The following is a 27051-nucleotide window of genomic DNA, read 5'->3' on the forward strand; positions in this document are numbered from 1 at the left end:
CCGACGAGGACGGACGCGGGGGCGACCGGGCTAGCGAGACAGGAGTCAAACTACTGGCTCAATTGCCCTAGCGGATAGAATGCACTGAGGAAACTCTCGTCCACGCACAGGTTCGGTTGTAGGATTGTTTTCTTGCGGGCACCATGGCGAGGATTTCCTCTCTTCAGATTCATATTTGGACTCACCGTGAACACGGAATGCGTATGTGGCTCCGTAGTGAGTAGGATTACTTGACGCGCATTTGTTGCACTGAAACTATGGGGGTGGGATTCTAATCTGAGCAAATTGTAACATTTTTTTTCATTTTGTGAATGATCAATTGATAACATAAACATAATAGATTTAGTTGACTCGAGAAAAAAATTAACACCGAATTTTTTTAGTGACTAATTTTTTAAAATTAATGACCCAATCTGCGTTAACGCTTTCATTTCTGAGAAGATTTATTCAAACAATGGAAATAAGCAGGGGAAGTGGCTAAGGTTTTATTTTATCCTTGCGACTGTCAAATATCCGTTGAGGAAATGGATGATATCCAGTCGGTCATAAATATATAATTATTTATTGTTGTCCGATCGGTGTGGTCTGGTCAGGTTGTTTGGTCGGCTATCTCCGAGGCCTCCGAGGTTATAGGGCCCCCACAACGCCCGCGTCTATCTCGAAGTGTATATGAAAGGTGTAATAAAAAACTCAGATTACTTTAAATTATTTATAACAGTTATTGAATTCTACGCTCTGATTATTTGCTTTACTTAGAGCATAATCAGCTTACAAAGTTTGCACAAAGAATTACTTAAATGAAGATTTTAGAAGATAAAAGAGAACCTTATGCTTTTTGAAAGGGTTATTTGAAAGTTATCTCGGAGGGTTTCTAGATTTCAGTTCGGTTTAAAGGTAGAAATATACTAAATAGATAATAGAACCATCATACCTAGCTAAGTTTTTAATTTATTTAATTCTCATTTTTCTTAGTATTTTTATTTATGAAATCGCTACCTTTTATTAACTTTAATCTAAATTTTAAGAGCCAAAATCTATTTCTGGGCATGCGATTTCCCAAAATTTTCCGTTGGAGAACCCCCGAATCATGGGCACTAGCCGAGGTCACACAATCACCCCAGACCGATCCTTCGTCCGATTATTTAGGGTGAAAGATTTCATGTACCAATTTACTTCCACATAATCCTTGGAGATATTTGTAGTTCGCACTCCCATTGGAAGCAAAGGGTTGGTGCTTTTAATTACACAACTTCCCACACTGTTGAACAAAGATTTTGTCTTGGAGACGTCACGACGTCTCCAGGCCGTTGGATGATCCGAGACGTATTTTTGTGCTGATTCGGAATCAGGGCTTAGATTATTTCCATCACGTCTCGTTTCATTAGGACAGCTGAATGTATGTTTTTACTTTTACAAAAGTAGTAATTTCTTTCATTTATATATTATAATAGCAATAACAGGTAAAAATCAAAATTTCCTGTCATAGCATATTGTCCTACGATGACATGCCTTCCTATCCCAACAAAACATCTAATTAAACTTGCTATAACCTATCGTTTTTTTCGATGCAATGCAATATCAGCTTCCAAAAAAGTATGTGACTGTCGTCACGTAAAGACGTGCATTCATCTGCAGACGGTTTGAGAATCTTGTTGCTCACAGGAAATGTCAGCTTATTACATTGTAATCGTTGTGAAGTGTGTCAGCTTTCATCGTGGGGTCAATCCATTTCAAATCACCGAGGCAATGTTGGTCAACATTTTTAAATATCCTGATTTTTTATCATTGGTTTACTACAAGTAGACAATCACAAAACACCATTTGAGAAAAATTTACAAGCCATTTGGAGTCTTCTGTGATATGTAGCAGATATGTAAGGCTTCTCACTGGTTGGACTGATGGAAAATGTCATATGAATTTTTCGGTCCTCATGATTCGGCGCGAAGATAAGGATCATATTTCTGACTACTATTTTTGTGAAACAGAAATTAAGGGAATAGCACCGAAGTCAAAACACGCAGTAAATATCCAAACAACCTAGGGTCAGCCCCACACGTGAAAAATTTACCAGTGCTGGAACCACACAAAATTTTAATGATAGCGAATATTCAGAAAGTATGTGAGAATGATGGATTCGAAAACTCGAAAGACCCTATTCTCTGGCCAGTATATCTGATAGACCTCATTTTATGACGCAAGAGGATTTAAGTGATCTATTGCACAAATTAAATTTGTATAAAAAGCACAGTGAAATCTTAAGATCACAATTAAAGGGTTGGAATATGCTGGATCCAAATACAAAAATTTCTATGAATCGATCTCTCAATGACGAATATAAATAATTTTTTCTCATGAAAACAATCTTAACTTCTGCAATGATGTTCTCTCTGAAACTTGCTGAAATTGATACTCTTAGTTTTGAATACAATACAGATGATTAGGATTTGTTCATTGATTCTTTTAACGTCAGTTAAAAAGGCTGTTTTTTTAACATAATGGAATTGAACTCCCCTCGAAAGCATTAGCTCATGGAACTGACATGAAATAACCTTATAAAAACAGTGATTTAAAGTGAACAAAATTACATGAAATAAATTTTTCACTACGCAAAATTTGTGGAAAAATGAAAGGAGCTGCATTTTTACTAGGCTTACAGCTTGACTACACGAAATATTATTGCTTCTTCTGCGATTGGGAAGGCAGAGACAGAAAAAATCATTACTTGAAAAAAGATTGGCTGTAACGTAAGCACTCGTTCCTGGCTTCAAAAATGTTCTTTTTCAACTTATTTACGATCCAAAAAATGTCATTTTTCCACGTCTAAGTATTAAATTAGGGCTTTTTAAAAACTGTATAAAAGATATGTGCAAAAATTGTGAAGGTTTTACTTATTTGAAACAAATCAAATCAATGAAAAACAAAAAAAGGATTTTTTTATTGGCCACAGGTTTTTTAAAGAAGCACTGAAGGATTAGGAATTTTGACAGCGAGAGTTCAACAAAAACAGCTCTTAGAAGGCATTAAAAAATGCAGTTGAAGGTTTACTAGGAAATAGAATGGCTAAATAATATCGCGATCAGGTGGTTTATGTAATAAAACTGCACAAAAAATGGGCTGCTCTACGTATTCAAAACAAATCACTTCATTGGCACACACCTGGACTTTTTTCCTACAAACCATGGCACCGTTAGTGATCAACAAGATAAGTATTTCCACCACAATATTTTACTGATGCACAAACGACACCAAGAAAAGTCCAGCAACATGTTATCTGATTACTGGTGGACACTGAAAAGGGATTCGTCAGAAGCTAAATATGGGAGAAAATTCCGAGTAAGTGCCTATTTTTCACATTATTTAAATTCACAATTTATTTACTTAAACGGACTTGAAAGACCGAATCAGTTGTCGTAAAAAAAACCTTGACATGATATAAAACATCTGCGCCCAGATTCGGAATCAGCCCGAAAAATACCAGGGGATCAGCCAAAAACATAGATAGGACAGAAAAAATTATTTCTTGGTTGATCAGTGTTATCGATTGAGCTGCAAACACCATGATCTAGGGCTATTATTTTGATTCTCACAACTAGTGTATCTGGCTACTAATTGAGTATTGTCGATTATATGAATAGAGATTTTTATCAATGGATATTTGACAGTCGCAAGGATAAAATAAAACCTTAGCCACTTCCCCTGCTTATTTCCATTGTTTGAATAAATCTTCTCAGAAATGAAAGCGTTAACGCAGATTGGGTCGTTAATTTTTAAAAAATTAGTCGCTAAAAAAATTCGGTGTTAATTTTTTTCTCGAGTCAACTAAATCTATTATGTTTATGTTATCAATTGATCATTCACAAAATGAAAAAAAAAATGTTATAATTTGCTCAGATTAGAATCCCACCCCCATAGTTTCAGTGCAACAAATGCACGTAAAGTAATCCTACTCACTACGGAGCCACATACGCATTCCGTGTTCACGGTGAGTCCAAATATGAATCTGAAGAGAGGAAATCCTCGCCATGGTGCCCGCAAGAAAACAATCCTACAACCGAACCTGTGCGTGGACGAGAGTTTCCTCAGTGCATTATATCCGCTAGGGCAATTGAGCCAGTAGTTTGACTCCTGTCTCGCTAGCCCGGTCGCCCCCGCGTCCGTCCTCGTCGGCTATTGCTGGCGTACTGGTGAGAGATACAGGCTACCTCATGTGCCAACCTTCCAAGTTTTTACCGACCCTACCACATCAGTTAAGTGGGGCTCGTGGGTGTCTACATACTTTTGAAAACGATAGTACATTAAAACCTAGCTGGAAACAGTGCAAAGGCTGAATGCACCCACCAAATTCCCCAGACATTGAATCATCTCATTATTATTTGTTGCATTCAATAATACATGGTCTGGCAGATCAGCAGTTGCACTCATATGAATACATAGAAAAATGGCTTCATTCATGCATAACCTCAAAAGATGAACACTTAAACCATTCCCGTGTTCAAGCTCTGCCACAATGATGGGGAAAAACTCAAGATAGCAATGGACAACAATCTTCCTTTCACACCTCTCCCATAAGATATTCTAATAGCTACATTTCCATCATAGGGTGGGCAGAGCCTTATTAATAAACCACAATTATAAATTATTAATCACATCATCCATTAAAATACAAGATAAATACACATCACGAAGTAAATCTTTAACTCTACAGTTAGGTGAAAAAGTTTATCATCACAGTTACCTGCATAAACTCAAAGGTACTCCAAAAAAATCAGCCAAAAACATTAATTACTCCTTATGAACTAAGAAACTATTTCTGTCAACACACTCCATACTCATTGAGCAAAATTGATCCACAAATTAAAACAGCATCCCATTCCAAATATCACACAATTAATACACAAAATGTTATCAAAACAAATACAAAAAAAGGTTTCAAGAGAAAAGACCTCAAAATAGATTGTACGAATTAAGCTACTCTGAGGATGAATTAATAGTCTTTATTTAGGTCGATAGCCCCAAAAAAATAAGAATGCAATAACCTTGCCAGGCATGCATATCATAAAAAGAATTATCACAGATTTTCCCTGCACATAAAATCATTAAAGGTTACATGGGAATTCCACTGGGTCAGGTTCTCCAACTCTATTTTACAATCAGCCGAAGTTTCGATGTACGAGCTGTCCCTCGTCATCAGTGCACCGGGACAACTCATCGAAATAGAAAAGTCGGCCATGATGGAGTAGGAGAATCTGGCCTGGCTTAACTCCTGACTAAGCTTCTGCATGCCATATCCTTTTCAAATATTTTAAAGACTGTTATGAAGGATAAACATCTCAGTACCTAAAAAATATATTTCCTAACACAGGTAACCTTTGAACTTATTTATGCTAAGGTCATATTTAAACTTGCTAACCACAAAATTTGTAGAAAACTTTCAATTTTACAATGTATTTTTAGAAAGAAAATAGTTTATCTCATTGATTGTGTAAAAACCTGTTTTTATAAGTACAAATGCAAATAATTTTAATTAAGGCATTAACAGAAATGGTTCTAGTCAAATATGCTGTGATTTAAATAATCAAAGTTGATGCAAATATAAAAATTATATTCCAATATTGGAAAATAGTTAACTAAATAAAAATAAACTTAACAAATACAGAAAAGATATACCACATCCAAGTTCCTAATTTGCTTTCTAATTTTACATTTTTGATGAAAATGTTTTCTGTGTTAATTTTTCCGCACTTAAATTAATTTCTAATACTTTGCCAGTCTTGCCTTCATTGTAACCACCATCTATTCATACAAGATGACTTTAAAAATAAACAATCAATTTCCGAAACTTCGCAAAGATATTTTTAGTTATACATAACCATAGCCTCATGAGGTCATAGTTAAAGGTAAGGAAGAGGCTCCGAGCTAAACAAAGATAATACGTTTGCGTGCACAAGTGACTTTATTTGACAACGCATTGACAAACCAATTTCTGGGTCTCTGACACTTCAATCTTTAGCAGCCAATCGTCAGGGATTTTATTTGTTCACTTTAACATGCTCCGATTACCTAATCAAATACTTAAAAATGTAGCGTGGTATAGCGCAGTGGGTAGATTGCCTTTTTGAGTTGATAAATATTGAATTTGAATGCCATACTTTCCTAGTAGTTTAGCACACACTTAATTTTACCAGAATACAAAATATCTACAATGGTCGCAACTGTAACCCCAACTGCAACATTAATAGGACCTTGCCAAGGATTGACGGATAGGGAAAAACCATTTACGAGATATTGGACATGTTACACTTTTCCGTAAACCGTTTCGCAAAATGCATCTTTATTGATTCCTACTGCTGTCGACATAAACCAAAGGGTTTCACATTTAACTCTGCAACACTTATACTACACCAGTCTTCAAATAAGAAATTACGATAAGTACTCACCCTGAAGCAACTACTCGGGAAGCTTTTTCTCAGAATAGCGTTTGATTCTAAACAAATCTTTTTGAAAACACTGAATTCCGTAAGTTTCTTCAAACACTGTGGACACATGGTAGTCGGCAGGCCATCTCCCACAGCAACCTGAGATGTTAATAAACAAGTTACACACCAATAGAGTTTGGAATTAAAACATAGAATGGAGTAAGCACCATTGTAAAGAAAATCGATAAAATTTAATGCGCCACTTACTTGTAAACCAACTAAATCATGTAGGGCATCCTTCACAGTTATTTTGCATGCTACATTCGAAGTGAATATGCTGTAATAACAATCATGCTTCTCCCTACAAAGTCTGCAAAGGTCTATTTCTGGATTTCTATCTGAAGATTCCGTGAAAATCCCGATGGTGCGACTCATGTTTTCGATTCAAAATCTCACTCACTCTTTAAATCCGGTTTATCGTCAAAGAAATCATCTACTCATTGTCAGCAATGACAAAGATCACAAAATCGAACAAGGAAACTACATTCACTAAGAAGATGAGTTTAATTAAATACATTAGAATTCGCAAAGAAAGGAACACAAAATCCAAAACATGATGAATCGATGGAAAGATATATCACGACTCAATAACATGGTTTGCGATAAATTTCAACAATTTATGTCACGACTGTAAATTTTTCGGACAAACATCCACGATAAGATTAATCCTTAACGTTCACTTGTTATTACGGGACTATGGAATCCCATCTATATACAGCCCTTGTGGTGACTGACTGACTGATGGATACAAATTCCCGACCACTTCTAGAAGTGCTGGAGAGCTGAAATTTGGCACGCGTGCGGGAAACCGGAAATGATCCGGAGGAAAAATCCGAAAACCGGAAGTTTCCGTCACGTGTCGTCACTAGGACGACAAAATGGCCGAAATCGGGCTTTTTCGGGGACCATCTTTCGGTTTTTATTTTACTGCGCGCGAATTATGCGTGACACACGGGTCGTTAATGCTTTTTTTGAAAGCTGATGAACGTAGGCACGTAATAAAGTAAATTTATTAGTTTCCGTTTGAGAAAATTGCACTCAAAATGGCGTCCAAAAGTTGATTTTTCGAATAAAATTTCATAACTTCCGCTCAATTCGAGTTAATTTAAGGTGTAGGGTAACGAAAATGATTATTATATATGCTTATAACATTGTGTACGAAATGTAGGCAACAATTTTCTTTCGTCGTCCTTGGTTACTCAGAAAAAAAATAAAATATTTCGAAAATCACCGAAAATTACGATTTCCAAAAGATTAACACAAGATTTTGTCAACTTTAACCTTACCGATTTCGTTATAACTTTGTAGTTACATACAACTTTGCATTGTCTTTCAGAAAACAAGAATTTTTAATAAATGATTCAACGCATTTAACCGCGAAATCAATCCCATCTATATACAGCCCTTGTGGTGACTGACTGACTGATGGATACAAATTCCCGACCACTTCTAGAAGTGCTGGAGAGCTGAAATTTGGCACGCCTGCGGGAAACCGGAAATGATCCGGAGGAAAAATCCGAAAACCGGAAGTTTCCGTCACGTGTCGTCACTAGGACGACAAAATGGCCGAAATCGGGCTTTTTCGGGGACCATCTTTCGGTTTTTATTTTACTGCGCGCGAATTATGCGTGACACACGGGTCGTTAATGCTTTTTTTGAAAGCTGATAAACGTGGGCACGTAATAAAGTAAATTTATTAGTTTCCGTTTGAGAAAATTGCACTCAAAATGGCGTCCAAAAGTTGATTTTTCGAATAAAATTTCATAACTTCCGCTCAATTCGAGTTAATTTAAGGTGTAGGGTAACGAAAATGATTATTATATATGCTTATAACATTGTGTACGAAATGTAGGCAACAATTTTCTTTCGTCGTCCTTGGTTACTCAGAAAAAAAATAAAATATTTCGAAAATCACCGAAAATTACGATTTCCAAAAGATTAACACAAGATTTTGTCAACTTTAACCTTACCGATTTCTTTATAACTTTGTAGTTACATACAACTTTGCATTGTCTTTCAGAAAACAAGAATTTTTAATAAATGATTCAACGCATTTAACCGCGAAAAAATAAAAATTGCGGGCGCTACTCACTTTTTTCGGGGACTGGTTTGCTTTTTATTGTATTACTCTCGAAATATGGATGTCATAGGGCTCACTTCTGTTAGATATGAAAGTAAATGAATGTGACCATATAGTATCGTCATCTTTAAACCCCCCGAAACCGCCTAAAAAATTAAAATTTGCACATAAGTAGCCTTTTCGGGTACTTTACGTCACGATTCCGCCGCTTTCCCAAGAATTACCACTCATCGCTACGGAATTAATGTGGACGATTGATGACCCCTGGCAGTACAAAGCTATAAATCTCCGGTAAACCCACATACACCCCCCAAAAAATAAAAAATTTCATAAAAGTCTCCTATTTGGGATCTTCAAGTAAACAATACGCCGCACTACCCGTACACTCTGAGCTCTAGATCCGGAATATTTTATGAGGGCGGGCCACCGCAAACCATACGGGAAAATATACCAGAAACTTCCGGAGGAAAAATCCGAAAACTAGAAGTTTCCGCCACGTGTCGTGGCTAGAACGACAAAATGGCCGAAATCGCGCCTTTTCCGGGGACGGTATTTCCGTTTTTATTTTACTGCGCGTGAACGGTGTGTGCCACGCGGATAGTTTATGTACGTTTTGAAAGCTGATGAATGTAATCACGTAATTATGCAATGGATTTAGATAATTTTAAAGTAAATTGCTGCACAAATGGCGTCCGAAAATGCTTTTTCGAAACAAATTTCATAACTCCCTCTCCCATCGTCGTAATTGCAGGTGTAGGATACTGAAAATGATTACTATATATGCTCATAAAATCGTCTACGATATATAGGTAAGAATTTTCTTTCGTCGTCCATGGTTTTCCAGAAAAAAGAAAAACGTTCCCAAAATCACCGAAAATTACGATTTTCAAAAGATTGACACAAGATTTCTTCAATGTTTTCCCGACCGATGTCTTTTAAACTCCACAATTACATACATCTATGCATATGGTTTCCGAAAATATAAGAACTTAATAAATGTTGCAGTCGATATAACTACGGAAAAATAAAAATGGCGGACAATACTAATTTTTTCCGGGAAGAGGTTTACTTTTTATTGTACTACTATCGAAATATGGATGTCATACGGGCAACTTCTCTTATACATGATAGTAAATGCATGTGACCATATGATAAGGCCATATTTAAGCCCCCTGAAAACCCTAAAAAATTCAAATTTGAATGTAAGTAACCTTTTTGGGTACTTTTCATCACAATTCCACCGCTTTTCTAGCCTTACCACTCATCGCTAAGGAATTGATGTGGACAAGTGATGACCCCTGGTAGTAAAAACCTATAAACCCCCGATAAACCCACCTACAACCCCCATAAAATAAAATTTTATATATAAGTCTACTTTTTCGGTATTTTTCGTGACTTTCCAGAGCTGGTTCTTACCCCAGCGACTCATCCCTACGGAATTCAAGTGAACGGATGGTGACCGCCAGGAGTACACACATATAAACCCCCGGTATCCCCCTGAAATCCCCCCAAATGTAAAATGTGCCATTAAGTCTCCTATTTGGGAACTTCTCGCAAACATTACGCCGCACTACCCGTCCCCTCTGAGCTCTAGATCCGGAATATTTGATGAGGGCGGGCCACCGTAAATAAAACGGGAAAATATATCAGAAAACCACCGATCACTTCCTGGAAGCTCGCCGAAAAAAAAAAAATGTTAAATGCGCTTTTCCGAGTAGTTTTCGTCACAATTTACTCTACTACTGTCTGGTGCCTCTACTACTTATTAAAACCCCCGATAACCCCGCGAAACCTCCCAGAAAATTTTTCTAATAAATCGCCTATCCGGGTAAAACAATCGTCAGAATTCTGCCACTGTTCCAGACCCCTAGGACTTATCCGCACGGAATTTATGAGAACGATTTGTGACCACTGGTTTTCACACGTATAAAACCCCCGGTATTCCGTTGGAACCCGCGCAAAAAAATTAAAACTTGCCACTAAGTCTTCTTTTATGGGTACTTGTCGCCACTATTACGCCGCATTGCACTACCCTTTAAAATCATCGCCACATGATCACTGTGGACGATTGATGACCGCATGTATAACACATGAAAACCCCCGAATCCCCCTGGGCACCCTCTCGGTGGAGAGGACCATTTATGAGGACTACGTGGAGCAGCCGCGGGGGGCTCTTCATCCCCAAGGCGGCGAAGCCGCCCCACAACGAGGAACGGTGAAGTCGTTCCGAGGAGTAACTGGCGTAAGCGATGGGGAGCTTCAGTAACCCTTGGGCGGCGAAGCCGCCCCGACGTTAAAGCGGCGCAGCCGCTGTGGGCTCCCTCCGCCTCTGGGCGGCGAAGCCGCCCCTTAAACGAATGACGGTGAAACAGTTCCAAAATGCCCTTGCCCTCTGGGCGGCTTTGCCGACCCCTGACAAGGAACGGCGAAGCCGTTCCGAGTATAAAGCGGGGTAGCCCCGGGGGGGTACACTCAAGCCCTGGGCGGCGAAGCCGCCTCTCAACGAGGAACGGCGTAGCCGTTCCGAGGCATGAGTGGAGCGCTTCCCTACCCCCTGGCCGGAGAAGCCGGCCACTAGCTGAGGTGAGATTATGCGAACTAAAATTCTTCGAAGAATCACACATGTAGACGGCGAAGCCGGACCCGGGGTTTTTAAGGGGCGGAGCCCCTTAACGAGCGCGCGCAGCGCAGCGAGTTCGACATATAAACTTGCTTATGTCGCTGCTAAATTTTATGACTAAATGTCAACACAATATCTGCATCCCCGGCGGACGCAGTCGGTGGCTGTAAACCTTTAACTGGAGGAGCGTCATTATTTTTCTGCCACTGTGTGCGGGACATGAGCGGGGAAGATATTTTTCCGTCGACCCCGGGCGTGTGTCTAGCAGGTGGTGGACCCTAATAATCTGGGACTGCTCACCCTACCCCCTCACGGCAGATCACGAATGTAATATGTCCTTGGTAATTACGCAGAGACTGAAGACCCACCACCAAAAGCATAAAAAATAGATACCAATGCGTTGACATAAGTTTTCCCGGCTAATGTACAACAGCAAGATAAATAAATTCCTAGGAAATGCAAGGATTCGTTGGAATGGTTCTCATCGTGAATGCGCCGCGGAGAGCAGGGAGCTTCTTCTCTCTTTAAGAAGGGATAATCCGGTAAGCGCTCCCCGTGGTGAGGGTACACAGTCCCCGAAAGACGTCTTTGTGCTCTCTGCTACTAGGTTTGGCCGAGTTCAAGCCACCGCCGAAAGGACGGCAATGAAATCTCAAGGAAAGGCTACCAATGGTAAGAAATTCTGGCCATCCGTAGAAAAACGTTCTCCCCGCACTCACCATGCAGACCGTTTAAAAACGTTCCCGCTCCCTAAGGGATAACCCATTAGTGCATAGCGTCCGACTCATCGGACGTGCGTATATAATTATTTTATGGGCACAAATTGATATGCGCTAATATAGTGATACCATATTATGTTGACATGGATGCCAGTTTTCACCGTTCTTCTAATATTTTAGTTGACTACTTGAATGTATCCACTTGAGAAGCATTTATGTAAGATATGGCATTCGAAGAATCCCAGTCACCCGCGCAGGGTAATTATATTATTTTTATTGAAGTTTTTTTCTTAATACATTGATTACTTACATCTCGTTTTTGTCCTTAAAGTTGATCTTATTCTTTCATATTTCCTCAAGTTGTTCTTTACTATTTTTATCTATATTACCAAAATTGACAGCCGTTCGATATACCGGGCGCCATGCACGGGGGTCAATTCTCGTTGCTAATCTAACAATGGCTGCTCTTATATTTAACCAAAAAATTTATTTTGGCATAGTCAATATAATTTTAAAATTTATTTAACGATTGAACGCAAGCATATTGATAGAAACTATCCATAAAAAAGATTTTTTCCTTGGCAATAAATAAATATAAACACCCAATGGCACCTCTGGAGGCGACAATCATGCAAGATTACCCTCAAATGTAACATCATATAATATTTATGAGTGGAGAAAGAGGAATCCTCTAGTTAATCTAAAATGCATTTCTTCATTCTGAAAAGGTATAAAAATGTGGAAGTCGTCTAGACTTTTTCTTTATTTTTCACAGATAAATTTTAAAATCACATATGCATACAAAGTATCATAAATTCTAGATATAAAAATGTGAACCTAGCTTTGTAGGAGGAACTTATGGCATTCCTCGGCGATTAGATAATGTCAGGATACGCTTAATCTTTTTCATATGTAATCTTTAATACATGTTTATCTGTCCGCCATGTGTTTCCAGACGGCTGAACGGATTGTGGCCAAAGTTTGTACATAGATGAATCCCTTGCTCGCTCACTCCGTAGTACTACTTTAGGCTGCGTCCGACGTGTCGTCTGAATCATTTTCTCATAACCAAACCCTGCAAGTGCGCTCAGCGCCACCTAGCATCCACTCCCCACCCTCTGCTTACTCTCCCACCCTCCGATATCATCCCCATTCACTCTGCCAATGTTTGTACATCTTCCACCTCCATTGCTGCCTATTCTCGCAACTTCACTATTCTAAGGTTAATGGCCCAAGATTATCCTTGCTGTTCTTTTGACGGTGCATTCCGACAAATCGTGACGAATCGCTCAGCCGCGAGTGAAAACAGAGAAATAGGAATAAAATTGCATATATTTTAACAATGAAAATAAATGACTTGCTGAATTCATTAAAATAACAAACTCTGCTATAAGCGTTTTATTGTGCACTAATATCACATTATTTACAAAATATGGACACAAGAATAATTATTTTAACAAAGAATGTTCAAGGAACACATGATCAATTCTAAGAAAATTCAGAACCAATTAGAATATGACAATGAAGACTAGACTTAAAGCCAGAAACATTGGAATGTATATTGTGGACGTCTTTAATCAAAAATGTGTAAAGTAGGCTGCTTCATCCTAATCTGATAGCCTTGGCGTGCCGTTTTCTGCAACTACTCTCTTTCAATATTCATTACGAAAATCCAGAAACAAATTACTGGGCACGCATTTCATATAAACAATTAGATAGCCCATCATCCCTATTGACACAATATCATCATTCATTTCACGTTGTGCAGGCGAAAATTAACGATTACTCCGTGCAGCTTTGCATGAGGTTTAATTGGAACATTTGTAACATTTATTTAAATTATCCTGTCCGCAAGAAAATGTTGCATGCGTAAACGTGACTTATCAGAGTGAAACCACGCAACATACACAACATGAATAGTTTCTCAATTTGGAGCGCGTGTGGAGGTTGGGATTGGAACTAACAGTGAAAGACTTGGTGCAAAATACGCGATAATAATAATACATCACAATTGTACGTTTACACATGTGGTAGTCAGGGCCACTGTTTGCAGTGATGGACATGATGCGGAATATGCATAAACAAGGCTGCTCACACGTGTGAGCATGTATGTATATCTGTCAAGGTAACCACTCACTGCAAAACACTTCCAACAAATGTTACATTGACAAGGTTTATCTGCTGTGTGTATACTAATGGGTTACTATGTCGCATCATGGCGTAACAGACTTGCTGCGGATGTTGCAGAAATAAAGCAACTCTCGTTTTTTGGTACAAATGTACTAAGAGACTCTTTGCCGAGAGGGACATTCAAATTCGCCGCACGAGTAGGGTTTCTCCTACGCGTTGTTTCGCCTGTGACTCTTAAGTGAACAACTCTGAGTGAAAGATTATTTTTGTGGATTCGGCGTGAAAAAGGTCTCTCTTCTGCGTGCGTTTGCATGTGTCCCACCACATTGCCTCTTCTGTGAAAAGAATTTTCACACACTCTGCACGACTAAGGCTTCTCTCTCGAGTGTATACGAAAATGTGTCACTAACTGGTTCTTTTTCGAGAAAGACTTTTCACACACGTGTCATGATTTAGGGCCTCTCTCTGTCGTATGCAAACGCATGTGATCTTCGAGAGAACATCTCTTTGTGAAATGCTTGCAGCAAATTCTACAAGAATAAGGCTTCTCTCCCGAGTGTCTTTCAATGTGTAAGGTGAGCTGACTGTTCCTAGCGAAGGCCTTACTGCACAGTTGGCAGATAAAAGGCTTCTCTCCCGAGTGTTGTCGCATGTGACTCTTGAGATTACCCTTCTCAGTGAAACACTTGCGGCAAATGCTACAAGAATACGGTTTATCCCCCGTGTGAGACGAATATGTCTAACTAAGTTGCTCTTTTCCGCGAAAGACTTTTCACACTCATTGCATGAAAAAGGCTTCTCTCCCGTGTGTGTTCGCATGTGACTGTCGAGAATACTCTTCTGAGTGAAACACTTGCTGCAAATGCTACAAGAATACGGTTTCTCTCCCGTGTGCGTGCGTACATGTCTAACTAATTGGCTATTACTCGAGAAAGACTTTTCACACACATTGCATATTAAAGGCTTCTCTCCCGTGTGTGTTCGCGAGTGAATGTCGAGATGACCTCTATGAGTGAAAGACTTGCTGCAAGTGCTACAAGAATACGTTTTCTCTCCCGTGTGCGTGCGTACATGTCTAACTAAGTTACTCTTATCCGAGAAAGACTTTTCACACACGTTGCATGAAAACAGTTTCTCTCCCGTGTGTGTGCGCACATGCCTAACTAAGTGGCTCTTATTCGAGAAAGACTTTTCACACACTTTGCATGAATAAGGCCTTTCTCCTGAGTGTTTACGTACGTGCGCGTAGAGAATGTTTTTCCTAGAGAAGGACTTTCTGCACACCTTACATACAAAAGGCGTTTCTACTGCGTGTGTCAGCACGTGACTCTTGAAATGAACTCTATGAGTGAAAGATTTGCTGCAAGTGCTACAATAATACGTTTTCCCTCCTGTGTGTGTAAGTTTGTGTACGGCGAGGTCCCTCCTCTGAGTGAAGGACTTACTGTCGGCACTGCATGGATACAGTATCTCTTCCTCTCTCGGACCCACGTGATCGCGCACATTTCTAATGCTAAATGATTTTGAAGATAAACTTTGTGAAGTTGATTTCTCTACTAGAGTGAAACTTCTCGTCAATCGTCTTATATTTTTCTCGTCCCCTTTTCCTCCACTGATTTCCTTGATGAGCACATTTTCTTTTGGCATAGGCTCTAGTCTTTTCCCCTCCTGCCCACCTAAAGCCGTTGAGATGGTAGGCTCGCAAGAACTGCTGTGTCGGCTTGATGAAAGTGCTCCCGGAGACACATCTACGATTGATGATTCTGCTGCGGCATCAAAATTACGAGCAACAAAATGAATTTTCATGTGTTTCATTAGCTCCTTTTTGTTGTTGAACACATCTCTGCAGTTGAAGCAATTATATGAATCTTCGTTTGAACTGTAACTGTTCCATGGATTTTCGATCAAGCAATTAAGTACCTCGTTGTTGCCTCCCACGATGGTCTCACAGCCACTTCTGTCATTTCTACTTATTCTCATAAACCTAAGGCTATGTGAGGTACTTGGTGCATCACAACCACTTTTCTCCCCAACAACAGCCATTGCAGCTCCACCTCTGCTGCTTTTAAGTGATTCAAAGTCTTTGTTATTACATTGTCTGTCATCAAGAATTGAGCAACTTGATATCTCATAAGTTTCAGAATCACCACATTTTTCCAAGTCTTCATCTATCAGATTTTTCTCTATCTCTTCATGGGATGTTTCAGCCTTAGAATCAATCTGTGTCGCCAAAGGTGTGGGGTCAATGCATTCATCAATTGAATGATTCCTTAGATTTCCTTCTGCAAGCAGATATGAAGTTGATATTGTTTGCTCGGGCATTTCTTCGGCAGCCGGGACCCCTAGAAGAAAATTTCAAATAGCAACTAACACCGTCAAACATGAAATTTAAGACTACAACATCTTCTACTTAAAATTCATTTTAAGGATGGAAAAATGCACAAGTCAGGTGGAACAATTGCTGCCCAACTTGAAATTGAACCTAGGGACTCGATATAGATGAATAGAGGGGAAAAGAACACATATCATAAAAACGACGAGGGCAACAGGGGTGTAGTAGAACAAAAAAGACGAAATCATGGGTTAAAATGATACGTATACAAATAATTAAGCACACACATACGCATAACACATGACTTCCAATTGCAGAAAAAGATTAAAATTATACCCCATTCAGAATTGGTCCTTTAAAAAGGAAAAAATATTTTCTTTTCAATCGAATATTTAATGATTGGTGAGTATTTTCAAAATTAAAAAGGTTCCTAACAATGGCAATCACAATAAATTTTGTGGTACCACAGGTGAGTATCTAGAAAAATTATTTTGAATTTTTCCTGGATTAGTTTTCATAGTGGTAATCAAAAATTTAAAGATAGAAGCAATGAAAAAACAGCCAAAAGAAACTCCCTTGAGTGAAATATACCCAACTGTCATGAGATAAGCAATCGTTTGGAGGGGCGCCGGGGGCAGATATTCCAAGTATGGCACGCAAGCTTGAGCTCTTATTTGTGTTGAGATAGTAGCATTTCCACTCTTTTTCAGTACATGCAGTTTCATCATTTCCCAAGCTTTCTTCCGCAGAAAACCACTCCTAATAACTTGAGAAGATATTTAATGAACCTTAAAAATGCCAAGGGCAAAAGATTCGAAAGATCTTTCGAAAGATCATTCGAATGATCCATCATTCACCGTGTATAAAGGCCTGGTTACACGGTGCATTAACCCGTACGGGTTAATGTCTAAATGTATGAACGCGAGAATGAACGCCAAAATGCACCGTGTAACCACCCCAAAATGTACAAATGCATGAACACGTGAACGGAAAATAGAACCTGTTCTAATTTCGTTCATGCATTCGCACAAGTTGATAACAGAGCCACCTGGTGGGAAACGACACATTTAGTTGTCATCCGCAGGGCTATTCCACGGCCGTCTTGGCTATTCAGTATCTCTTTACGCGTATTTGTTCATTTGTACTGTATCGTAAGTGCTTGAATCCTACCACAAACTCACCATTTGCATCTACACTAATATTCGTATAGATTATCCCTGTATGTTTGCCGGACATACCAAGTTTATGGCTATGGTATCATATTGGTTGTATTATGCCGGAACAAAACAATCGATGAGGTTGTCACAGAGTTTTCAACACGACATTTGTGAAATACAACGGCTATCATACGACTTATAGAACACATTTAAACATAATTTATATCATACGAATTAACGACAATTCTACCTTTTATACGTCCGAGGTGGGAATGCGCTGGCCCACCACAAAAATACGACTCACATTACGCAAGTTCATAAATCGACAAGACCTCTAATCCAACATCTTTTCCATCAACAGCAAACATCTTCTTAACTTTATAACCGTCCCGGACAAAAGTAGAACAAAGTATTAAAAATATCTACTCTCATACATCATCTACACTCAGTGAAACAGATGACAGAAAAATGTCTAGTAAACACGGCTTAAAAACAAGATGCGTCTACAAATTTTCAGCCTAAGTATTAACTTTGAAAACGGTTTTAAATAAATAGAGTACTATTGAGATATAGCATTAAGCGAGCGATAACGATAACTATTAAATATAAATAAATATTACTGGCACGAAATGAAAGAACTTCGGCAACTACAATGAAAGCCACTGTTTACACGGCAGCGCAAATATATTACCAGTATGTGAAATTTCCTGGTCCTACAGGAAACAACAGAAAGGGAATTATTTTCTGTTAGGTATCGTCTGCTTCCTACCTAATGATACTGTTTTCACATTTAAATTTTGCGCACTGTAAAGGGAATAAACAAAAACGAAACGCCTCGCGTTACGAGAAAATGTGTGAAAACTTGTGCGAACGCATGTACCGTGTAACCGCTCATTCATGCTCCTCGTTTACGCAAACGCCCATGAATTCAGACATGCAAACAGACACGCATTCATACATTAACCCGTACGGGTTAATGCACCGTGTAACCAGGCCTTAACGGAAATTTCCTGCATTCGAATGATAATTCGAATGAAATTTCAGGCCTGTTCCAATTTGCTTGAATGATTTCCGAGAATGATATGAGCGCACGGCGTCCATCTTGCCATTGGCATCCACCTCGGAATTTTAATATTTTATATAAAAACTTTGGAAGCATAGTAACCCACGAAATAGCTCAAATAATTAATACGTACTTTGAGAGAACATAAATTCACAAACATCAACTATCTAATGTCAGTAATTCGGAAATAACATTTCGGATATTCAATGAATAAAAACGTCATTTTCTCCTCGATTGCGTCTATATTTTGTTTAGTTTACAATATTAAACTATAGTTCATGATTTGAGCGCTAAAGTTTCGGGTCAGAGTCCCAATTAATCACACAATATCTGTTTATTCGGTGAACACATTCCAGCCAACATGAGCCGCTACGTTATCTTGGCTCACCTATGGGATCACAATATTGCCTCTCTCTAATCATTCAAGGAACTCACCCGAAAGAAATTTCGAGCGTGTCCTAATTTGCTTGAATGATTCCGTGAATGATATGAGCGCATGGCGTCCATCGTGCCATTAGCACCACCTCGGAATTTTAAGATCATATATATAAACTTTGAAAGCATCTTAACTCATGCGATAGCTTAAATTATTAATATTTACTTAGAAAGTAAATTCACAAACATCATTCCTTAAAATAGAGTATTTTGGAAAAAACATTCCGGATTTTTAAAGTTCAAAATCGTCTTTTTTCTCCTCGATTGCGTCCATATTTTGTTTGATTTACAATTAACAAACTGTATTTAATGATTTGAACGCTAAAGTTTGGGGTGATACTCCCAATTAATGACAAAATATCTGTTTATTCGGTGAACACATTCCAGCCAAAACGAGCCGTGACATCACATTGGCCCACCTAGGAAGTCACAATCTCACGGGGTTGCCTATAATTCAAGGGGCAAACCCTATAAGTTAGCCCATGAATATCACAGTCCACTTTCTTCACCTGCTTCGATAGCAAGCAATGAGATGACACTGAGCCAACTTCATTGTAGAAAGTATGATGATGCTGAAGCGCACTCTTTCGAAAATAGAACAGGTCGCTTCCTTTTTTCTCTTCCCGTTACCTTTCTTCTCTCGCACAGAAGTGATCTTTGCTCGACTGCAATGTGAAGGCTGTGTACCCGAAGGGACCCCAAACATAAAAACTCATGGTTGACCGGCCTTCAACCTTGAGGAGCTTTTGCTTTATGCTCATTATGTTCTTTTATTATGGACCTGGACGCCGCGGCGTCAATACGGGACTGGTCTCCATAAGATGGGATTTTTCTGAACGAGTAACCATGTGCAGATTTTCCCCAAATTATCTTTTCACTTACTTTATAATTTAATGAATCGGAAGGGAAAAGACCTCGGGCAGCCATTGGAAGATTAAGTTCCCTTATGATCATGTTACAGAGCACTTTATCTTGAAGCATAATCATATTTGCTCTGCAGCGAAAACAACCAATTATATACTTCGTTACAGGATTACAAAACGCACGCTTTATTAAGTGGTTTTCCGCGGTCAATACGTACCGTTCTAATTCCTCTCATTACTTAGTGCGTCATACCCCACCGAAAGTCAAAGCAATACAAAAGTATATTGAAGCGCACATGTAAACAAAGCGTTCCATCGTCTGCGAGTTCCAAAACAAATCATGTGTTGAGAAACGGTCGGAAATATCGTTAGAATCGAAATACACTATCGATAGTCGCACCAGTGCGCATCATTTCTGCGCAGAAATTTCACCGAAATCTTTCACCGAGTAGAGCGGTACCAGCCGTAGCCTACGTTATGTACAATATGAATAACGTTGGCTACGTACCAGCGTATGAATTTCTTGCGAATGATCATTCGAATGATCTTTCGAAAGATCTTTCAAATTATCATTCACCGTGTAAAGCGGCCTTACAGCATTTTAGAAAGAATAAGGACTAATTTATTATTTTGGGTCAGTATGACATTATCGTCAATTCTTCTGGGAACTAAAGAGAGATCAATAACCTGCTTTGCTTTTGCCAGGGAAAATTTCTTTCCGAATTCACCTCTTATTTCTTTTTTTGCACCAACGTATGTAAGCCTTTTTCTTTCAGCAATTATTTTGGCTAAGGGAACAATAGATTTTTCTTCCCTGCTGTTCATTATAGACATTGATGAACTCTGCTCCCGCATTAGCAGTAAAATACGTTTATTTGCTGACGACCCTGTCATCTATCGCGAAATTAGTGATCACTCAGACTATGAAATTCTATCATTGGACTGAAACAACGTTCATTTCTGGAGCCAAGAGAAGGGACTCGAACCTAATCTGAACAAATGCATGACGGTACATTTCTTGCTGAATTCGTGCATCTATAACCATTTTCATGCAGTGGACGGTATTAACATAGAGGCAACATACGAAGTGAGGTACGTGGGAGTAACGACAACCTTGAACCTATTGTGGGGAACACACATATGAAATATTTGTGGCATGGCTCTGAAGAAATTAGGATATGTGAAGCGTATTGTGGGAAGATTTTCAGATGAGAAGGTAAAAGAAAGGTGCTATTTTGCACTCGTCCGACCACACCTCGATAATGCAACGAGCGTATGGGATCCAGCAAAGAAAGACTTAATCAGCAAACTGAAAAAAATACCAAGGAAGGCTGTGTGGTTCGTCAAAAACTTCTATCTTTGTACAGAAAGCATTACCCAGAGAAAATAAAGAGAAAATTCTTTGCCATTGGTCATTTACATACCCAACAATTTCAGTGAAACTAAAATATTTTGTTAGAGAAGACCATTAAAAACGATTCAGATGACTACAAAAAAGTAAGTAAATATAACACTTCTCCCATATTCAATTACTTTTAAAATAAAGACAACAGGAAATATGGATGGATGACTAATTCAGGCTCTTCATCCTTCTGAATCAGTCAAAATAACGCCGATTTCAGAAGAGACGACTTTTCACATTCCAACATTCTCCGCATGGCACAAGGAAATCCAGAGTTTCCTCATCTGAAAGCGGTCTGAATTTCACGACCAGTTCATGCTGTTGATGGTGCAGTGCCTGGCTGGATAGAAATGGGTGCAGCGGAGAACACAGTGTCATTTGACTCGTTTGAAGGCATCCGTACATACATTAGGTTATATGAAAGCATGGCACTGTGCCATATGAAAGTAGCCTAAGCCTTATCTGTATACAGCTACTTGTAGCCCTTGAAAGCACTCACCCACTGCTTCCATTGCAGACTCATGGGCTACTGTCAAATTCTCAATAATTGCTCAAGTCACAGTAAAAGTTGGCTAAATAAAAGCATAAACATATACATCCTCCACATTAGCATCAATCCCTCCAAGTATAGAGTTAATTGCAACCTGTAAGAGTACTCACCAAATGCAGACTCATGGGCAGTAGTTGAACTCTCAAATGGGTCCTCATCCACACTTAAAGTAGGCTGGAAGTAATCATCAAGATATTAATCATGCATGAATAGAGATTAAGGACTTTTTTTGAAAGGATTGATTTAAACTTTTTCATAAACCACATTACATCAATTTTTGGAATTCCTTAGAAATTTTTTCCTTACAAAATAAAAATATTTTCAACACTTCAGGGAATCAAATTTTATTCCATTTTTTTTTCAACAGGTAAACGGACTTTTCTTTATGTTCCGCCGGCATTGTAATAATATCTTCAATAGATAACTCTGCAATGGATGTAATTTAGTTCATGTGATACCATATAATAATAAAGGTGTCTTTCGCAACGATTGAACCGAAATAACGCAATGGAAACTAGGCATCTGCGCAAAAAATGGGATACAATCTGACGCTGCTATATTGCAGAAAAAGATTTCCACACAGAAAACTAATTTTTTCAGTGATAATCATGTAAATAATGATGAACAGCAGGCATTTGTAAAATTTTGCACAATGACAAGTAGAAACAAATGATGAAAAAAGTGCTGCATGTGAATGTTGAACCTAGTGCCTCCAGATAGTAGTCAAACACCATAACCACCACACTACCGCTGCTACTTGAAAGGAGACAATTTCTAGGGGAATATATTAGATATATAAATGTTGAACTGCATTCTACTTTTAAAACCATTGGTTGTAAAACCCAATATGGTAAGATATTTGTGGGCAGCTCCCTATGAACTACAACACCACAGAGTTTGATTGAAATGTGACAACTGATTTTCTTAATGAGCTATGAATTAACAGTCCTCGGATTTCATATTGTAAAATAAACATCTTCATGAGGCATGATTTATTGGTCGCAGGATATTTTATAGTAAAATAAATATCATATTGATATTTTATTTATCGCTACCAAGATTTAACATAGAAAAATATAAGGCAAGAAAACTACAACAATTAAATACAAAATAAAGAGGAAAATATGACTTATTTTGAGGTAAGAATATGTACTCTTTTGAGTTACAAGTAACTTTAAATGGAATAGGTAAGACTGCCTGTAAATACTCGTGTCTCAGCCTAACTAACAAGGGGAGACCACGAACCTTACTCCACCTTTTTCATTGCCGTATGTTTTATGGCCTTCGGAATGGTAAACACATCTCTGAACTAGTAGTGGTTTTGTTGTATGGGCCTTAGTTTGGCTGCAATTCATTAATTTTTATGCGGTACTTTTCACAAGCCGCCCATAGATCCATAATATCTCACCTCTTAGCAGACGGGTCAGGTGGGGTAGTGTTAGCGTTTCAGGCTACCACACAGGAGACCAGGGCTTCATCATGGCTATATATTTGGTTGTCTTCATCATGATCATACGGTGCCACCTTTTTAAATACTTTTAATAGGGGTGTTTACCTCAAACGAAATTACCCATTCAAGTAGATGCTAACCGTGAGTTTTGGCTAAAAATTCATTTTGGTGAAAAAATTTCTGCAATTGGTACGTTACAATTTCTTTTGTGCTCCGTTGAAATTTGTGCACTTTTTAAATGGCCAGTTTCCACGGGAAGTCAGCCTCGAATGGCTCTGACATCACACACAGCTACTTCGCTGACTGCATGCTTTCAGTGAACGTCGTTAGCCAAGCCGTACTTAAATTTGTGGATGCCGTGGTGAGAAATGCCTTCGGATTGTGGTTTTGTGAGGGCTAATTCTAATACTGCGCGTAATATGAGCTAAGTGCCTGATACTCATTTTTCATTTTCAATAAATAGTGGTCAAGGCAAGAAAAAATCTAAATACGCAGAATTTAAATCTAATGATGACATTTTTAGCACTCTGGAAATTCAAGGAGTCAAGCGTGCGAGGTTAAAGTTAATGCATATTAACTATGATAACACTGTAAAATATATTAATTGTACTTATGTGTATATTTTGTATCAAATACTTAATTTTGTTACCATTTACTTGGCCTTGGCTGGCTTCCATTTTTATTTGAATTATACCCTAGTAAACACTGAAGTGGTTCAAGAGGGATACATTTCATATTACATCAACAATCCCTGGCACACAATGCTCGTTTTTTTAAGTTTGAAAGGCTTTTGATAATTTCTAGCCTATAAAAACTATGGTGACTAAAGGGAACTAATATCGTAAAATAATCAATTATGTTCCTGTCAGATTCGTCTGCATTGTAACATAGAATTGCGAATTGCTGTCAATATTTATTCTTGTGAATATTACTAAAAGGCCTCTTGCACACCCACCGATTTTGGATAGCCAGTAATATACCAGCCGTCACCATGCCTTCGGCAACCATCGTATGCTTTCGGAGCGTTTGAGCTGACCCGCCTATTCCACACTTTTTGCTTAGCCTTTTAAGGGTTAAATTTTTAATAGAAAAGCGCTGAAACTGCCACCGGTATCCCCTCCATGTGTACTTTTATTTAAGACCGTAAAAAAATTGGTGAACAACCCTATTGCAACAAGCATACACATGAGACTATTTTTTTATCATCATAATAGCGTTTAGGTATTTAAGTAGTGTCATTTTAAACAAGGAGATACGAGGACTACACTAACAAGGGTTGGTGTGCGCCAAAATATTAATTTTTTCATTGCTTATACTGATCAACTTCCTCATTAAAAATTAAAAGCACTCCTGGGAGAGCACATGCAATTACAAGCTCCCAGCGATTAACAACATGCGTACAGACATAATTAATAAGAACAAAAAAGGATTATAAAATGCCATATTTCTCAAACACTTATAATTCACTTTACTCCAAAGGGAGTTTACTAACACAGTACCTATGTGCTAAAAGAACCATTCCAAAATATAATTTCAACTAATAAATAGGGTGAAATAAAAGTTGATGGCCCAGGACCAGGCGTGCTGGCATATAAAAATACGTCAATCCTCGAAAACCAAGGATTTCAACATTGTACGTATATTCTGGGCTAGAATGGTCTCGCATATTCCTACAATGCACTTTAACTGTCTATATTGTGAGTTTTCAAAGTTTGAGGTATTGAAGCTCATTTTTGAAGATCAGGAAGAGGAACCCATCACACATGGCGTATAAATTATGCCGCGCGACCAGCCGTGTACCACCTGTGTACATCTGTATCACCTATAAATGTACAAGATTTAACTACTTTATAGTAATAAAGTTTAATTTAAACAAAAATCGAGTGTTATCATGTATGCACGTAACGTGGACAAAGTATGCCAGTCTCCTGGTTAGGTAGAAATAACAGTCGCACCCGCTAGAGGGTTAAAAGCAACAAACAATTACACCAAATGTGTCTTGTGCTCGCCGCTTCCCAAAATATTTCATGGCCCTTCCATTACAATAACAAAAGGCCCACCAACAAATGTCATTTTTAAAAAAAAGCCACTGTTATAGGCCCCCATTAATCTTTCGGTATGTTTTTGAGGATAAATAGTAGCAAGTGGAGCCTTCACTTCTCTGTGTTGAAAATGACACTGCTTCAATACCTAAACACCATTATGATGATAAAAAAATAGTCTCATGTCTATGTTTGTTGCAATTAAAATTAATGAAAAAGATGATGCGGTATGATCACAATGACGACAACAAAATATATAGCAATGACGAAGCCCCGAACCCTGGTCCCCTGAGTGGTAGCCATAATCGCAACCACTACCCCACCTGACCGGTATGCTGAGTAGTGCCATATTTTGGAAGTATACGTCGCTTGTGAAAAGAACCACATGAAAATTAATTAAGTACAGCCAATCTAATGCCCATTCAACAGAACCACTACTAGTTCAGGGATGTGTTCACCATTCCGAAGGCCATAAAAAATACCGCATTGAAAAAGGCAGAGCAAGTTTCATTATCTCCCCTTGTAAGATGAATGGAATCTGAAAAAGGGTCGCTATACTTCCAATAAACAGTACCACTAAGAATCCAGACTCCTGCATTGCAGGAATACGGCTCTCTGTTATTCACCACAGGGAAAAAAGTGGAGCTTGGTCTCTTATAAAGCTACAGCTTTAGGTCATTTGCATCTCACCCCCCTCCCTTGTGATGAAGGCAAACAAGTAGGCCACTTGCTGAGATACCAATAAAAGTAGCATAAACGTGCCACTCACTATTAGCTAGTGGCCAATACATTCCCATTTTCTTTTTGCGCTATTGAACGCTAACCAGTTACTAACAAGTATCTATATAAGAAATTTGACACAAAAATAATGGGTAGCTTCTGAAAATCACAGGTATTTTATGTCATCATTTGAATACATAACAGCAACCACGTGAAACACTATGGGCCACCGAGGAGCCCCAGGTCCCCACTGGAGGGTTAATAAGGTTTAGTTTATCAGTCCCAGGATTTTATATAGTATAATATAAGGAAAGAAAACTAAAACAAAAAGGTACAACATAAATAGGAATAAAACAGCTTTATTAAGATGAGAAAACATATTCGAGCAATTAGTAACTTTGAATCAAATGGGTTACCTTTAAAGCTGTATAAAAATCAAAATGTCCTAGCAGTTTCTATGATTGACATTTTTACCCACTATATCCTTCAACAATTAATTAAATTCCACACGTACCTGGGCATTCTCCTTGGGAGATGGTTCCTCCTTTGTCCCGACCAGCGTCCAGTCCAGGTCTGCCACCATGGCTCCCCTGCCCTGAGCTTCCACCTTTTCGCCTTGGGAAGCAGATAAGGTATTGGGCTGCAAAATAAACCCCAATCATCATTATTGAGATACAGAAATATGGAAAATCTTTTGAGAATTCCTCATACGAATAAAATTAAAGTTAGTTTTAAATGGATCTATTCTTCACTACCCTGCAAGCTACCTAAAGGTAATTAATGTTAGGAATGTATAATTATGTTGTTAAATTTACCACTTCACTATGCTCCTATTACTTCTTAATTTCATTTCAAAATCCTCGCAAAAGCTACTTGCAGATCCTCAAGGCAATGGTTTCTGGAGATGTAAAACTCCAGATATAACCTTATTCGAAACAGAAACTCATTTTAACCCTCATATGGATTATCTGCGCCTTAGCGGCGCTCGTGGTTTTAAAGGTGGTGTAAAAAT

General features: G+C 38.5%; 1 protein-coding gene across 1 annotated transcript; it reads right to left on the reverse strand.

The window, feature by feature from the left end:
- Positions 1-13264: 13264 nt before the first annotated feature.
- On the reverse strand, positions 13265-26589 carry LOC124173133 (zinc finger protein 2 homolog). Its single transcript, XM_046552640.1, has 3 exons — positions 26554-26589; positions 21938-22001; positions 13265-16367 (listed from the first exon to the last, which is right to left on the reverse strand). Exon 3 carries the CDS (start codon positions 16345-16347, stop codon positions 14431-14433), a length of 1917 nt encoding a protein of 638 aa, XP_046408596.1. The 5' UTR covers positions 16348-16367; positions 21938-22001; positions 26554-26589; the 3' UTR covers positions 13265-14430.
- Positions 26590-27051: the final 462 nt, after the last annotated feature.

Source organism: Ischnura elegans (assembly GCF_921293095.1).
Source record: "Ischnura elegans chromosome 13 unlocalized genomic scaffold, ioIscEleg1.1 SUPER_13_unloc_4, whole genome shotgun sequence".
NCBI classification, from domain to species: Eukaryota; Metazoa; Arthropoda; class Insecta; order Odonata; family Coenagrionidae; genus Ischnura; species Ischnura elegans.

What these genes read in the sequence shown, in the direction of transcription:
- LOC124173133 (XM_046552640.1), bottom strand. Translation starts at nt 16,347, where the DNA reads ATGCCCGAGCAAACAATATCAACTTCATATCTGCTTGCAGAAGGAAAT.